A 17,500-nucleotide genomic window follows, 5' to 3' on the forward strand; every position below is an offset into this window, starting at 1 on the left:
GTGACGAAAATTTCAATGTATTATTAATGCTGAGGCTAGCCAGTACCAGATGGGTGACCATTTGTATGAGTTTGGTTTTTCATGTGTATGTGTGTGGGGGCCAGGCTCCCCAAAATGGGGGGGGGGTTAAAGCAGAATAAAAAAAAATTATTTCAGCGCGTTTCGTCCACCGTAGTCGAAAGGCAGCAAACGTTTTCAAACGGGATCGAAAAAATGATGATATTTTTAACACAAAGGGCACAATATTTATCGAATTTTTTTTGTATCGATTCTTCAAAGCATGCCTTGTTTAATAATGGTTATGCATTATTCGACTAGCTAAAAAAAAATTGTTAATTTATTTATCAAAAATTTTAAAATGGCTTTTTTTGTATAAATATTTAAAAAAAATAAATTTTGTTTTGCTTAACTTAAATTAATTATTTTACTTAACATATTCACTGAATTTCACACTTCAAAACTCAAAAGCGGGATAATTAAACAATCGAAGTTCTGATATTCAGACGTCAAAATAAGGTATGCAAACAAGTTTCTTGGGTTTTTTTAATCTGTAGTCCTGTCCCTTACAGCAACACAGTATGTTTTGTTCAGTTTCAGATGATTATTTTAAGCATATTTGGAACCCCCTCAAAACAAGGAGGGGGGGGTGTAAGCAAAAAAATATATATATATATATAAATATCGTTTATGAAAAATAAGTACACTGTTATAAAGTTCATTTTTCTCTTAATAATCGCTGAAAATTTCGTATTGATCGGATAATTACCTGATTTTTGGTAGATTTTTAAAAAGACGGTCCGTCAAAAAGTACTTACCTGCACCCACCCCCCAGTTTTGGCGGTGCCTCGTTTAAACATACTTATCAAAGTATTCTTATGTCCATCTATATCAAAAAGCCTTTTAAACGTTTTTTTTTTCATTTTTTAGTTCCATACTTTGGGGGCCAGGCGCGAACGCAGACCCCACAATTTTTATGAACCACCGTTCTGCCAGATCAAACATACCCATTCCTGATCCTCGATATATCTTCTATCATTATATGTAATCAGTTTTTTAAAATAGTCAACCACATAGGAGCCTATTCGTAACCACACACACACACACACACACACACACACACACACACACACACACACACACACACACGTTCAGCTTTATATTATAGATATGAGGAAAACCTATTAAAAATCAGGTCGTTTGATTTTGTAACCGATGTTAGACTTCCTTAATTAAAACTAAATGTTTTTTTTATTTTTTATTTATAGTAATTAAATGAGCACTGCGTTTGCTCGGCTCAATATTTTATTTTATCAGAAGTTAATACTTTAATACTATCGAGTTTTATTGGTGATCATTAACCCATTTGTCGCTCTCTATTAACCCTCCCCCCTTTTTGTGATGATAATTAATTTAAATGAATCTATTCCACTTTAGATTTAAAAAAAAAAGGCAGAAAAGGGGAAGGTCTGCACGAAAAATATATTTAGTTTGACGGTCAGAACTTCATTTTATTTTCCCATTGTGTGCATTCAGAAAACATAAATAAGACTATACATAAGAAAATGTTTCTTTTAATCACGATCCTTTTGGCATTAACTATAGGTGCCGTTTGTCTAAAACTTCTTTCTCAGTACAACAGACATACCCGGCCTTTAAGTTACGAATGTCCGGTAAGAATGGATGGTAAGACTATTCTTATCACGGGGGCAAACTCTGGAATCGGTAAAGAGACCGCCATAGGATTGGTCTCTTTAGGGGCCAAAGTGATCATGGCTTGCAGGAACCTGGAGAAAGCTGAAGCTACTGCTGAAGAGATTTGTCGACAAACTGGAGTTGACCCCAACCAAGTGGTGATTGTTCAACTGGACACCAGTGATTTGGAGTCAGTTCGAAACTGTAGTCGAAAAGTAAGTATTATCTCGTTTTTCTTTTTTCTTTATTCAAAAAGATATTTTATTATGTATAGACTTGTAAGTTCATATTTAGAATTGATATATATGTACAGAAAAATCTTTATAATGTACCTACCCGTCACGGAACGGAAATGTTATTTAAAAAAATTAAAGAAAATCTTTTTAAACAATTTTGAGCGATTGATGTGAAATCAATAGAATTACAAATATGATCTCGTAAGTTTGAATTGATATGAAATTATCTGCCTTCCTTCGTTTTCTTTCCGAGATGACAACGTGAGACAAGGCCCTTTTAGCTTACTCATAACATTTGATTTTCTTAGTTAAAAATAAATCTACTTCATCATTTTGAAAATATGACATCTTCATTTGCCGGGAAGAGTTTCTTGGTTTGTTCGTGTCTTGTGGACGTTTCGAGAACGATTGTTCCGTCCTGGCACATGTATGATAGATGTTCGTTACATCAAAGATGAATCACTAGGGTCGATATGACATCACCGACTGGCATCATCGACTGGCATCGGTCTGGTCGTCGAATCTTCGTTGCATTGTTACGGAGCAGACATAAGGGATAAAGATGCTGCAGATAGAACACTTGTATAAATAGCAAACAAAGGTAGTTTTATAAAAATATAATTTTTTTATTTAACACTAGAGGAGCATATTGCTTTGACGCGTGTCGCCAACAGCCGGCTCAAAACTGCTATGCGTCTGCTTACGATGGAATCCAACGTTTCGACTGTTTAAACAATAAAATTTTAATTCTCTTCTCTTTCTTCATTGAAAGAGAGAGAAAGAGACTGAAATAGAGAAAGTAACGGAATTTTGTGATCGTTATCAAAATCCGTTTTCACAAGGTAACAAATTGAAAGAGATAAAAAAGGAAAAAGAAACATATAAAGCAAATTTTCCGGAAATGGGAAACTAAAGAAATGGGCAAATGAAGTGCAGACCCGAACTGTGATTAAAATGATCCTAATTTTATTAAAATAAAATATTATGGTTGCTTTTATTTTCCAAAGCAAGGTTTAAAAAAAAAACTTAAAGAAACATTTAAAATCAAAAACAAATACAAGAAAGCAACACTTCTTACTTGAAAGGCTGAAAGGAAAAGAACATACAAAAAACAGAAAATAGTTCTTTTAAGTCTTGTTTTAAGTTTAGTCTTTTTTTTAACAAAAGGGTTTTTTCCTCGAATGGGAACCACAAACAAATAAAGTCCCTTTGACTTTAAATAGGAGAAAAGGGGGTAAAATATTTTTCCTTTGTGAAGGCTCAGATATCTTTAAATCCAAAGGAGATAAAAGAAAACCAAAAAGCCACTTTGGTAGGCTTTAAGGATACAAATAAAATAATTTTTATGTCTGTGGCCCCAGACAGAGTCCAGAATTCCGTGTCTTCCCTACACGGAATAAATGCTGGTATTTATGGTTTTTTTTTTCTTCTTTTTTTTCTTTTAAAATAAAAATGTTGTTCTATGAAGGAACGTTCGGTTCAATTGTTTTCCAATATGATCTCTTTTAAGTTCCTTGAACAAAGAGCGAATTTTCTCTCCTGGTGATCACATGTGCGATAATCTGCTCGTCGTCTTCTTGTCAGTCAGGCCGGCAAAATTAATTTTTGTCTTTTACAGAAAAAATCCACAAAATAAAACCGGTTTCTTCCGTTGGTCTTTTTGAGACTAATAATTTTCCAGTTGGTAAGACCTTGTCGCCTTGTAATAACTGTGAATGAAATTACGTTGAAATTTTAGTAACTATCAATGGAGTTCTAAACAAACGTCTTTCTCTAAAGGAGAAAAACCAGAAACATTATATTTTAACGTCAAAACCTTTTTTGGCGGAGAACGAAGTTAGCTTCCTACTCTAAGGCCGGCTATACTCGAACTGACGAAAACGGGCAAAAAAAGGTCCTTCCTTCTTCATCAGGGGTAGAGAAGAAGACCGTCAGAAAGAAATTATGACGACGACGACGACGACGATGATGATGATGGTGGTGGTGGTGGTGGTGGTGGTGGAAGTGGAAGGAGGTAACGATAGTGGGCAAGTGTCTTGAAAAAGGCCGGTCAAAGGGTGCGTCCCTTTCACTAAATGTCAGAATGTTGAATGTGTGTATATAAAAAAAAATAAATAAATAATATTTCTTCATTAAAATTTCAACAAGAGAGAGAGAGAGAGAGAGAGAGAGAGAAGAATATACATAACACTTAAACATTGTTTAGTTTTTGTAGACCTTGATGACGAGTTCTTTTAGATTTGACCTTTCGAATTTTGGGGTCCCAGATGGTTTTGAGACAACTGAATTTCATAACAACTGTCAGTCAAACCTAGTTGATATATTCTGACATTTTGAAAATCACACAGCGCCTGCATGGTACGTGCGTGCTTCCACACAAGTACAGAATTAGCCTTGCGCAAGGTTGATTAATGCAGAAGCCCCCCACCCCACCCAATTCCTCCAAAAAAGGAGCTTCCTCATTATGCCACACTATGACGGTTATGTACATCATAAAGATTTTTTTGTATTTTCTGCATTTTTGTTTGTTTTAATTAAGCTGAATTCCCAATAAGAATCGATCCATGTATATATTAGTAGTTTCCAAGTTTAATGACATAAACACGAAACGATCTCTATGCCGAACCTCCACTGAAATATTATTTTTAAAATAAATTATACTTGTACAGTTTATGGACCGTAAGACGATTTTTCTTAAGTAATCAAAACTCATCTTCTTGTAAGAAAAAATGGGGAAAACAATGGAACAATAAAAACTAGACAAAGAAAGCAAATTAATTAAGTCCAATTTTTAATTAAGAGATTTACTTCCCAAACCATGGTTAATAAAAATTAATCTTATTAACATGCATAGTGTTATCATAGAACTACTTTCATACGCGTAACAAGTAAATCATGACGTATGAATATTGATGTCAACCGCCTAATACATACGTATTCGACAACATGGCGTAGACCTCTACATACGTACATTCAATCTCTTTTCTTATGTAAATATGTCAATAAAGTTCTATATTAAATAAAACCACAACTTGGTTATCAATTACTTATAACAACAAACTTAAACTAACGACATGGTGGCAGCGAAATGGATACTGAACATTTATAACAGTTATTAAAAAAAAAAAAAAAACTCACTCAGTTGGATTGACTAGTTGCAACCGACAACAGAAAACGAAACAAAAAACTTCGGCAACAGACCAGAAAGGAAAAACATTTCTTTCACAAAAGACAAAACTTCGGCAACAGACACGAGATGAAAAATATGTTTACAAAAGACAAAACAAGGCATGTAAACCAATTTTCATTAATTTACCCACCTGTGCATTTTATAAAATTTTGATGTCATTCTCGTATATGCTATAAACACGTGTGAATTTTTGCACAATAGCAGACATTTTGAATTTTTGTCAACTGTTGTTATCGTATATGTCCCCGTAAACACGTGTGGATTTTCGTACACCGGCAGACATATTGAATTTTCTGTTTATCGAAAAATGCATAGCCGTTAATAATAATGTCTACCAATAATGACATTATTCCGTTTATGGACTGGGAAATGCCAAATCCAGCGGAAACATTTAAACTTTTTAAACAGAGGCTAGAACTATATTTTGCTATAAACAAAATAAAAACCGACCAACAAGTGAATTATATACTGCTAAAGACTGGCAACGAAGGTCTCAAAAAATTTAACACTTGGAAATTAATAGATGAGGAAAAACGTTCTCCCGACACCATTTTTAATAAATTCTTGGAGCATTTAGTACCTAAAGAAAACTTTAGGATTAACAGACTAAAACTAATGTCTTATAAACCAAAACAAAATGAGACATTAGACGACTTCGTCAATAGATGTCATCAACTTACGTTAAAATGCTCACTAACCGACACTGAAGAAGAACAGCGAATTATAGAACTAATTATTGCGAGTAACCCAATTGACGAATTCCAGAAAGAACTACTAGGAAAAGATAATACGCTAACACTGGATGAAACCATCCGAATTGGTAAAACGTACGAAGCAACAAACGCACATATTAAACAGCTTAGAGAGATGTTAAACACCAATAACGAGGAGGACAATAGCGCCAATACTGACATACAAGCAATTACGAAATATAAACAAAATAGAAAGACAAACAACTGCCTTAATTGCGGAAAAAGTCACGAACGTCGACGTGAAGCATGCCCAGCATTTGGTTCTAAATGCAAAATGTGTGGAAAATATAACCACTGGGCAACAGTATGTTTATATAACAGAAGATCAAGGTCAAGGTCGCAAAACAGAGACCGTGGAAAACAAAAACCATTAAACATGAACCAGACCAAGAAAAAACACTTCATCCAAACTGATATATTATCCAGGAACAACAGCCAGGAACTAAATGAACTATTCGAAAATTTAACTTTTTCCACCATTAACACACCCTCTCAAACACAGAGAGATGAAGCCTTTGCTTATATAAATATAAAATTACCTAATCGAAACGGGACTCACAGACTACGAATTAAAGTCGATACTGGAGCCCAAGGTAATACATTACCAATTTCTACATTCCGTAGAATGTTTCCTGAGAAATTAACCACTGATGGCGTCCCAAAACTAAAATAACAAAGTAAGGACAAAAAATTAATAGCCTACAATGGAACACCGATAAAGTGCTATGGCAATATCAGTATACCATGCAACTACCAAACCTCTGATTGGCACGAAAGCACCTTCTATATAGTTGATGTAAATGGACCAGCAATTCTAGGACTACCATCACTGGAAATACTGAAAATGGTCACTCTTCACTGCATGGTGAAAGAACAAAATATAGTCAAACCAATCAACAAAATCGAAGACTTGGTACAGATCTATCCAGATCAATTCGACAAAATAGGCTCTATGCCTGGACATGTCAAGTTAACAAGCAAAAACGTACAACCTCACATTGACCCACCAAGAAAACCCCCAATTGCCCTAAAGAACAACATAAAACAGGAACTAGATAAAATGGTCAGCAACAAGATCATTAGAAAAGTCACAGAGCCAACAGACTGGGTTTCCAGTCTAGCTTATTCACACAAGAAAGATGGAAGCCTGAGAATCTGTCTAGACCCAAGACGCCTTAACATTGCACTAAAAAGACCACACCATGCAACCCCTACAGTGGAGGAGCTAACACACCACTTTGCAGGTGCCAAGCTGTTCTCTAAACTTGATGCCAAAGCTGGTTATTTGTCCATACATTTGGATCAGGAATCTCAGCTGCTAACGACATTCCAATCCCCTTTTGGCAGATACTGTTTCCAGAGATTACCATTTGGGTTAAGTGTATCCCAGGACATTTTTCAAATGAAAATGGACCAGATACTCAAACAAGTTGATGGAGCAATTGGAATTACAGACGACATTGTTGTCTATAGTAAAACAGACAAAGAGCATGATAAGATCTTGTACAGGCTCATGCAAGTAGCTGCAAAAAATGGTCTTGTGTTTAATTCAGCAAAATGCAAAATAAAATCAAAAAATATATCCTTCTTTGGAATGATATATAGTGAAAATGGTGTTAGCCCAGACCCAGAAAAACGTAAAGACTTACAAGACATGCCATATCCAACAAGAAAAAAAGAACTACAAGAATTCTTAGGCCTTGTCACATATTTATCACCATTCATCCCAAATTTGGCTGACAAGACACATACATTAAGAGGCTTGTTGAAGAAAGATGTACCTTTTCTCTCGGAAGAACGTCACAAGGTTTGCTTTGAAACACTTAAAACAATAATCACCAAAGACTCCACATTAACGTACTTCGACACGAATGAAGTACCAATACTGCAAACTGATGCGAGTTTAAAAGGACTTGGAGCAGCATTAATGCAAAACAAAAAACCTATTGCATATGCATCAAAGTCTCTAACAGACGCGGAGCAATGGTATGCATGAATAGAAAGGGAACTTCTAGCAATTGTATTTGGTGTCCACAGATATCATGTCTACCTATATGGACAGAAGTTCAAGGTACACACCGATCATAAACCCTTGGTCATGATACTACAGAAACCACTGACCAGTGCACCTCCTAGGCTACAACGAATGATGACCAAATTACAGGGATACCAGATAAAAATAGAATACATACCAGACAAATAAATGACTGTAGCTGATACACTAAGTCGCCTCCCCAGTACTCAAAACACTGACATGATCGACTTAGCTATTCGAGTTGACTTGGTGAGATTCAGGAACGAACGCCTGAATGAAATAAAAAAGGAAACAAAGGCTGATCCAATACTCAACCAATTACATGAAACCATAACAACAGGATGGCCAGACTCAATTAAGGAAGTACCACCGACAATTCGGTCATACTGGTCATACAGAGATGAGTTATCTGTCAGTGATGGCATAATCATGAAAGGCTCAAGGATTATTATCCCTGAAAACCAGCAGAAAACTATCCTGGACCAACTACATTACAGCCATCAAGGTATCGAAAGGACACGTCTGCAAGCTAGAGATACTGTCTATTGGAAGCGAATTAACACTGATATTGAGAACATGATCAAAAAGTGTTCAATATGCCAGGAAAACCTCCCAGCACAACCAAAGGAAACTTTACAACCACATGACATCCCTAGCAGAGCATGGGAAGTTGTTGGCACTGACTTGTTCCACTGTAACGACCAGGAATACCTCATAATTGCTGATTATTATAGTAAATTCCCAATCATACGGAAAATGAATGGCATGGCCACAAGCAACATGGTCATATCAACAATGAATCAGATATTTTCAGAACATGGTATTCCCACCAGAGTTATTAGTGATAAGGGACCACAGTACTCCAGTGAAGCATTTAAAGAATTTGCTCAACAATGGCAATTCGCACATATCACATCATCTCCAAGGTTTCCTAAATCAAACGGTTTTATTGAACGACAGATTCAAACCATTAAAAGAACAATAGTCAAAGCAAAGCAAGCAAGAAGAAATGTTAACCTTGCAATGCTGTGTTTAAGAACAACGCCTATCTGCCACAAACTTCCAAGCCCAGCTGAACTTCTAAACAGTCGCATCATGAAATCGAACCTGATTGCAAAAATCACGAATCACAGATTTCCCAACTGTGACCATATCCATGAAGAACTAAAGCACAGACAGGATATACAAAAAAACCTATCACGACAAAACAGCCCATGACTTACCAGCACTTGTCCCTGGACAACACGTACGTATGTGGGATAACCAAACTGGAAAATGGAAACCAGCAACAATTCTCAGCAAATGTACAGAACCTAGATCGTACATTCTCAAATTGCCAGATGGATCGTCAAAAAGACGTAACAGAGTCCATATCAGAGCAGATGGAAAAGCAACCCATAAACATGTTCACTTCAGTGACCAAACTCAATCTCAATCTGGACTCCCTAACACAAGCATCTCAAACCAAATAAACACTAAAAAAACACACACCAAACATAACAAGACATGGCCGTGAAATCCATAGGTCAAACAGATTTAAACAATAAATATCTGAACAATGTGTACTACTTTTCTTCCTTCTGGAGTGTTATCATAGAACTACTTTCATACGCGTAACAAGTAAATCATGGCGTATGAATATTGATGTCAACCGCCTAATACATACGTATTCGACAACATGGCGTAGACCTCTACACACGTACATTCAATCTCTCTTCTTATGTAAATATGTCAATAAAGTTCTATATTAAATAAAACCACAACTTGGTTATCAATTAATTATAACAACAAACTTAAACTAACGACATACATAAGAGACAATTCTTTAAAAGGAATTATCGACTCGAGCGACAAAATTAGCTTAGCCAAAACGATAACGACAAATTGAAGAAAAACGGGAAATATTCTTGCTTATCTAGTAAGCGACATGCAAAATATAATAAAAAATTGTCTTTCTTAAACTTTCTTCGGTGCGTATTTTTAAATAAAACTACTTGATTGATTTACATAATTTTTGGAATGTGACATATTCGTTCTGTAACGAGTACATACAGACTTTTCTGCATTTTCTTTACTTTTAATTGCCGCCATAAGTGCAAATCTGAATAAGCACCCTTTCTTCTAATGTCTATTTCTTCTCAGTTTTTCTCTTTAAAAAAAAATCTTTTAAATTAAAACTTTCAGAAGATACAACTTATTGGGATTTCTTGCTCATAACATAATATAAAAAACAACAACTGTTTTTTATAACTTGTCCATTTTCACTGAAAAAGGAATTCTATTTCAAAACCGCTTCGGGTTAAAATTTTTCCTTCTAGGACTCGTCCTTATCAATAAAAAACTTATTAAAGTTGTCTTCAATTCAATTCTCTTTCAATTCTTTCCTTTAAAAGGAGAGTGTCAACTTCTTAACTGCCGGGGAAAGCCAAAAACTTTTGGCTTTTCTTTCTTCGAGCCGGTCGAAACTTTTAACGTCTGTATTGTATACAGACGAAGTTCAAGAATACATGAGCTACCCTCACATTGAAATATCTGGAACTGATTCAAAATAGTGGCCAGAAACGATTTGATGAGATTCCATTGTCAAATATCCTGTCAGCGCTCAGCTTAATCCTTCTCTTTTCCTTCTCTTTGTCCGGCTACTAGTCTCTCTGCCATGCCAAGTAGAATGGGGGCGAAGAGGATGACAATAATGGCCGGTGATGATGACGGCTAATGAGTTCGACTGACAGGAGGTTCTCACAGACAACAAGACTGACCTCTCCACCTCACTGACACTGCTTAATGATTGAAGGTGTAGCAGAAACAGATGGAACTTTTTTCTTTTAACGAATCAATGCCTCTCCCCTGTGCTATTTGGCCACATACTGACCAATCAGGGGTACGGTGCATTGATCCTTTCTATCCCCCAAGGAATTCGGCCATCATCCGGTTTGAAGAATCGTCCTTACTGAGAGAGACACCAACAGGAACGGACCCTTTTTCTTTGCTCTTTCCACCTCGGTGTTATTCCTACCTGTATCGACGATTCCAATGGGAATAACTACCGCGACAGCACCAGGTAGCCGGAGTTCAGCCTTTGACAAGGAACATATCACATTCTCCTTAATAAATCTGTTCTGTTTACATTTTATGAAGTTGTTGTGTCCGTCATTTCAGAAGCTTGTATGGAATTATTTATTTTCTTAAGTTGTGCCCTAAAATCATTCTAAACCCTAAAAAGGGTTAAAAGTGAAATTTCTAAAACTGCTATTTTTAGATAGGATTTTCCAGTTAAACAAATGTACGTTATTAAGTCTACTAGAGAAGAAAATTAACCGAATTAATCCAAACATTCCTTGCACTTATAGTTCTAAAAACAAGGGAACAATTCACATATTTCCAATAGTCGTCCTTTCAAGTGAATTAGAAAGGATAAATTTCCAGATTCCGGCAGAATTTCATAGCCGTATTTTCATGTAGCCTAGAAAACTTCTTAAAACGAATTTTCGATTCTTTGCTCCATAATTATTAGGCATGGTGCTAATTGTCGACACCCCTAACAAAAAATACAAGTAAAAACTAGTAAAATGAAATTAATTAATCGTAACTTTTACTCTATACTGAAGAAGAAAGATCAGGTATTAAATCTCATATAAACATTCTTTATTTTACACTGAATAAAACGGACAAGATTTGATTTGAACGTCACAAAATAATCAAAACATAAAAAAATGAGAATTTAACAATGGCGTCGCAGATATACAAAACACAGGTCTATAAAACATCTATATAATAAATTTCACCTGTCTGTTTAAATGTATGTATGTATGTATGTATGTATGTATGTATGTATGATTGATTGATTTGGCGAATTAACCCTTTTTTTTGGAGTCAACGGCCAACTAGCACCATGTGTGCTTGTGTGTATGTATGTGTGTGTTGAGGTGGAGAGGACTCCCATAAGCCGTGGTGAAGGCAACCTTTCTAGGAGAAGCAAATCTCTGATTTAAAAAAAACATAAAGCGGGAGACCAGTACCCGCATTAAGCTGGTTTGCAGTTTAACTTGTTGCTGACTATCTTGCTCTTGTTTGTTGCTGGATCTCAACATCTTGAACAGAGAGAGAGACTTAGCTGTTGTACAAAGCTAAGACTCTGTAACATCATCTGTGTACAGATACTCCCTCGGGCATTTGTCTATTAAAATGGTCCTGTGGCGATGGAAGTCATTTTTGGGCTCATGGACTAAGTGAGTGGCACTCGTCTGAAAAGACATTGCAATCAATCAATCATGCATGTATGTATGTATGTATGTATGTATGTATTTCTCATAAAAACTTCCGGCAGAGGCGACGGATCCTGACAAGATTGGTATCATTTTGAAGCTCGACGTCTCGGATGACAAATATCGAAAAATTCACCAAAACATTAATTCCTATTAATTAACTTGGCCGTTTTGTACAAGGATTTTTTTCACCGACATTTTAGCAAGTCATCGTCACTCTTGGATTGACTTTGGGTAATTTCAACACTATGACTTATGGTCGCGTCATGAAGACATCGATTAGTGTTATATAGTGGGCGATATATATTATAAAACGTGTCATATGTTGTATGTGAATATTTTCCATAACGACGCACATGTTTAATGGTTGAGTTTATCCTTTTCTGTATATTCGTGTACGTGTAAATGCGTGTATGTATATATATACGCTGTATCATTTAGTTGATCATCTAGTGTGTATATTTTAACATTTATGCAACAGTTCTAACAGGAAATGATTGATGTGGACGTATCGAAACAGTTGTAGACAGCAGTTCTTTTTTAACAGATGTAAATAACACAGCACATACTTGAATTGTTTATGAACATTTATTCTCATGATCTGGCCGGCATTTTCATCTTGGCTGTCCGAAGTGACGCCGCTTCCTACGTCAACTTGGTTATCTGTTCTCTCTGATGTCCAGCTAACGACTGACTAGAATCTCCTCAAATCTACATACATCACATGTTTCTTTACGTCACATCGTTACGTGTCTCAGACCAACCTAATGTAACCCCAATCTAGTTATTTGTTTATGCAAACCAAAAATAATGTTTACATCTATTTTCTATTTTCACATTTCTTTTGCGTGTTTTTCTGCTGTTAAAAAACTACTCGATCAAATTAAGTGAAATTTTTTTTCGGAGATCTTCAGTTCAAAACGGATACGTACAATATAACCTTTTTACGGTATTTTCATTTTTAATGTCTTGATTAAAATGTACAAGTACCCTAATTTTCATGTCTTTGTCCACAATAAGCTTTCCGGTCTCTTTTTTTTCGTTGCCCGAGACCTCGACAAAATGTCAGGTAACTTAGACATATTTAACCAGTCTTAACGGTAAAAAACCTGTCAGCAACTGATTTTTTTAATCTGAATTCGTCACCGTTGAGCAGGAAAATAAGCGGCTCGTTCAATCAGCAAGCTGAACGGGATCTTGTGTTAAAGAGGAGGAAATAAAATAAATCAGAAAGAGGGAGAAAAAGAAGGACGAATAAGAGAAAAAATAAAAAAAAAATGGCGGAAATAAAATTTCCACAATAAGTTAGAATGACAGGAAGCCCTCACAGGCAACAAGGCTAATCTCTCCACCTCACTGATACTGACTGAATGAAATTCCCCAAAAACTGTTTTCATTAATAATTAATTTTCTACCCTTATCGTTTTTCATAATTTTGAGATATTTTCATTACTGCGACATGACAATTAAGTAGATAGCATTGGTTTTACTTAAAATCCATTATGTCGATTTTCGAATTTCGCTGTTATAACGAAAAACAACCAGCATTTGTTTTTAAGTATTTCTTTCATAGATAGACCGACTTGATTTTCAACAAATTGTGATCTATTTCTATAGCCTTTCAAAGATAGTAAATTTGAAAGTAGCTGTGTTTGAAGGCTATGACAATGCAGTTTTTAGTGGGCCTTCAAAAACAACACATTTCACACTATGCATAATGCTTCAAGCAAACTACAACATTCTCCTCATAAATAAATTTGTATCGAAATTACTAAAATTTTCATGTTTATCTATATTAATGAATAAATGAGAAAGATTTTGCTTAAGGTTTACAACAAAGTTATGAATGAAATATTCATTATTTTAAACTAGCGGCTGTGCCGCATCGGCACACACAACGCTGAGTCAAACACAAAATCAAGTACACTCAACATCGTCTTACCACCAATGCTTACTCTGTGAACTCGGAGTATGGGAAATACCCATATGCACAAAACAAAATCCCTGAAAAAACAAAAATACCCTAACTAAGGGTAAGGATAATGAATAAACGTTGGATAAAATGATGGTTAAAATTATTACGAACTTGCCAGGATTCGAACCTGGAATCTTCTGATCCATAGTCAGACACGTTATCCATTGCGCCATAAGTCCTGTCTGTATGTTTGCATGAAACGGCCCCAAAACTCTAATTTCAGGCTTTTTGTGTGACTCAACATTGTTTGTTACAAACCATATATAGATAAGGACAATCTAGGAACTCACACCTTTCAGGGGAAAAAAGAATTTTTCAATTTGGTGCATCTGTTTGAAAATTTTATTGGTATATACACACACACATATAAATAAATAAATAAGCATTTAGAATTTTATTAATAGTATAGATGAATGTTTCAAGTGTTTAAAAATATTTTAAGTAGCAAAGTTTGCTAAGTAATAACTAGGGCTATGACAAGAGAATATTCCTTTCATTATTTTCACTCTCGAGTATATATCAGTTAATATCTTATATGTTTTTAGATAGAGTGATGTGGTTCTCAATTGATTAATTGTATCTACCTGTGTCGGATATATACTCGAGAGTCAAAACAATGAAAAGAATATTCTCTTGTTATAGCCCTAGTAATAACAAACTGTTACGGCCTGCTAGTATATTATAATAACACAAAATATATACCAATATATATATATATATATATATATATATATATATATATATATATATGACAAAAGTCTATAATCCAAATTTTAAAATGCTGACCATCTTATCGTTTATTTCTTTAAGTACGTTGAAATGCACAATTCTTGACAGCACCTGTTTTGTAGTGCAGAATCATTCATGTAATTATTATGTCAATTTTTTTCATTTATTCTTTTCTTAATTCATCAGAAGTAAAAGAACTTATCAACTTTAAAAGAAAATAAAGGAATGTGGGCATGATTACAAAACTCGAAATTGAAAGAGAAGCTGCAATTATTTTTCAATTTGTTATGCCATGTTTTTATTTATATGCTCTGTAATTACATTGAGGTTCATAAATTAAAGGACTGGTATAAATAAAAGGTAAAATATAATTAAACGATATTCTCAGAGACGGAACTAATAAGTATAATTCAATGATATGCAATGACTTGAAATTTCGTATATATGATATTCAGACATATGGAAAACTTTTTAATCCGTTTTTATCCGAAAACAAAAGGGCTGCTAAGGGGTCAGAATTGAAAACTGGTACGTGGGGGTTGTCTAATTTTATGTTTGTTAACTGTTTTACAAATGAGCATGCGCAGTCAGAAAACACGACAGCTTCTTTATATTAAAAATAAGCAGGTTTAGAAGAAAATACTCTTTATAGATCGTGTCAAGCTGGTCTAATGCTTATCATACTTGATTCAATGTGTTTAGGTTTTGGTTTGGATCTCAGCTCAAGTATTTTTTTTTTACTTACAAGAAGTGAACTGTTTAGAAAAAACATAATACTTGCATGCACATGTCTCAGTTTCTTTCCGTTTCTTTTTACTTCACATTTTTTAAGACATTTAATACCTACAGTATTTCTATTTATAATAAATAAGAACTCTGCATTAATAAAAATATAATATTTATGAATATTTTATGACCGAGCAATGCCGGGCAGCCTGCTATCAGTGTCGATTATTGCTACTCGTGCCCCCCACCCCACCCTCTGTCAACTTCAGTTCCCAACCCGTGGTCCGTGGACCCAAAGTAAGTAATCATAGATGCTATTGTGTGACTCTCCATTGTATAGCACAGATTGACTAACGTGCCTTAACTTGCCAGTATCAGTCCATGATTGTCCTGATTTAGGCATGAAAAGCAAGCAAGGCCAATGGGTACCTCCAACGCGCGTCACAGTTTTAACCCCCCTCCCTATATGTAACACGATGTAATTGTAATTTAATATTATCATCCTAACTTTTTTATCATTTAATAGAAAAAGCTTTAAATAAAGTCCTAATATTTTTTAAAAATTGTTTACAGCATGCAAAAATAATGAAAATGCGAGACAAAAATTGTGTTTACATTATCGACGCTTTAAAACAATGTTCCTATGTAGTAACATTTTTTAAGCCGTTCACACCCATGTTTTAAAAATCTAGTAAAAATCAAATAATAATCATATTTTCCTGAAATTTTCGATATTCAATCATTATTAAATAAACTTACATATTAAAAGTAGGTTTCGATAAATATATTAGCAGAAATATATTTTTTAGGTGTTCTACCCCCCCCCCTCCTATATTTCATGGTCCGAAAACTAAGCAAAATAAATGTGGGTTGATAAAAGTTTCAACATTTTTTAAAGCTGAAAAGATCAAATAATTAAAAAATAGTAATTTTTATATATATATATAAAACCCTGTTATTTATTTCACTTACCTCAAAGTTGTAAATAAAATTGGACATAAATTCAATATTATGTTAAAAAAAAAAAAAAAAAAAAAAAAAAACACTTTCTGGATAATTTTTTTCTCAGTAATATAATTATTCGAATTACAACAACAAAAAAAAACAATTCTAAAAAATAATTATTTTTAAAAAGCTTTAAATGATATTAAATTCAAATATTACGTGATATGAAGTTTAAATGGATTTTTTTAATAACAGATTTTCAATAATAAAAAAAATATATTCATATAAAAGAATATAAGACTATTGAGATAATAAAAATTGTAAATCCAAAATCAACCTTAAAAAAATTCGTTTTGATTTTATTATTTAAATTGATAGAGGGTGGTTCTTATGTTTGATGCTTTTTTTTTTCAAAAATGTACGAAGGCTCGTAAAGAACATTATTTTTAAATACATGTGTCAATAGAAGACGTTAAAATTAATTTTATTTTATTAATTCTAGTCTGTGTAGTTCGTTAATAAAAATGTATTTGTTTTACAAAAGGTAAGTTTTATATTATTTTTTATCCACAGCCGAAAAAAAAGAACATAACTCCCTTAATAATTATAACGTGAACGCTAATCTATAGAAATTAACAAACACACGAAATGATGACGTCACTATTAAAATGTGTACTATTGACGTTTTACACATCGCCGTGGAGGTCACAAAAATTAAACAGTGGCCAAATGCACATGGGAGGAAGAGAAACTGATTTTGTCAAGCAGGTATTATAGAAGTTTTTAAGTTCACACTAGCTCATTATTTTCACATAGATGTGTTACTTTTGAGGTTTGAAATGGTTTCATTGGTTGAAAGCATACTAAGTTAACATGTTCATGTTACTATTTGAAGTGACAAAAAAAAGCAAATTCCAACAAAGCTGAGAATTGGAGCCATTTGCTTGTTAGTATT

At 34.3% G+C, this 17,500-nt stretch overlaps 1 protein-coding gene and 1 non-coding gene across 2 annotated transcripts in view; one reads left to right on the forward strand and one right to left on the reverse strand.

The window, feature by feature from the left end:
• Positions 1 to 1,339: 1,339 nt before the first annotated feature.
• Positions 1,340 to 17,500, forward strand: part of LOC145279836 (retinol dehydrogenase 14-like) — a 17,433-nt gene continuing 1,272 nt past the window's right edge. The window contains exon 1 of the mRNA XM_080131276.1: positions 1,340 to 1,907. Within this exon, the coding sequence (XP_079987402.1) occupies positions 1,563 to 1,907 (345 nt within the window). The 5' untranslated portion in view covers positions 1,340 to 1,562. The remainder of the gene's footprint in view (positions 1,908 to 17,500) is intronic.
• Positions 14,252 to 14,324, reverse strand: Trnah-aug (transfer RNA histidin (anticodon AUG)). The gene has a single exon. It is a non-coding gene; the product is annotated as a tRNA-His (tRNA).

The sequence above is a fragment of the Euprymna scolopes genome, chromosome 7 (assembly GCF_053919585.1).
Source record: "Euprymna scolopes isolate OS-2025 chromosome 7, ASM5391958v1, whole genome shotgun sequence".
Lineage (NCBI taxonomy): Eukaryota > Metazoa > Mollusca > Cephalopoda > Sepiida > Sepiolidae > Euprymna > Euprymna scolopes.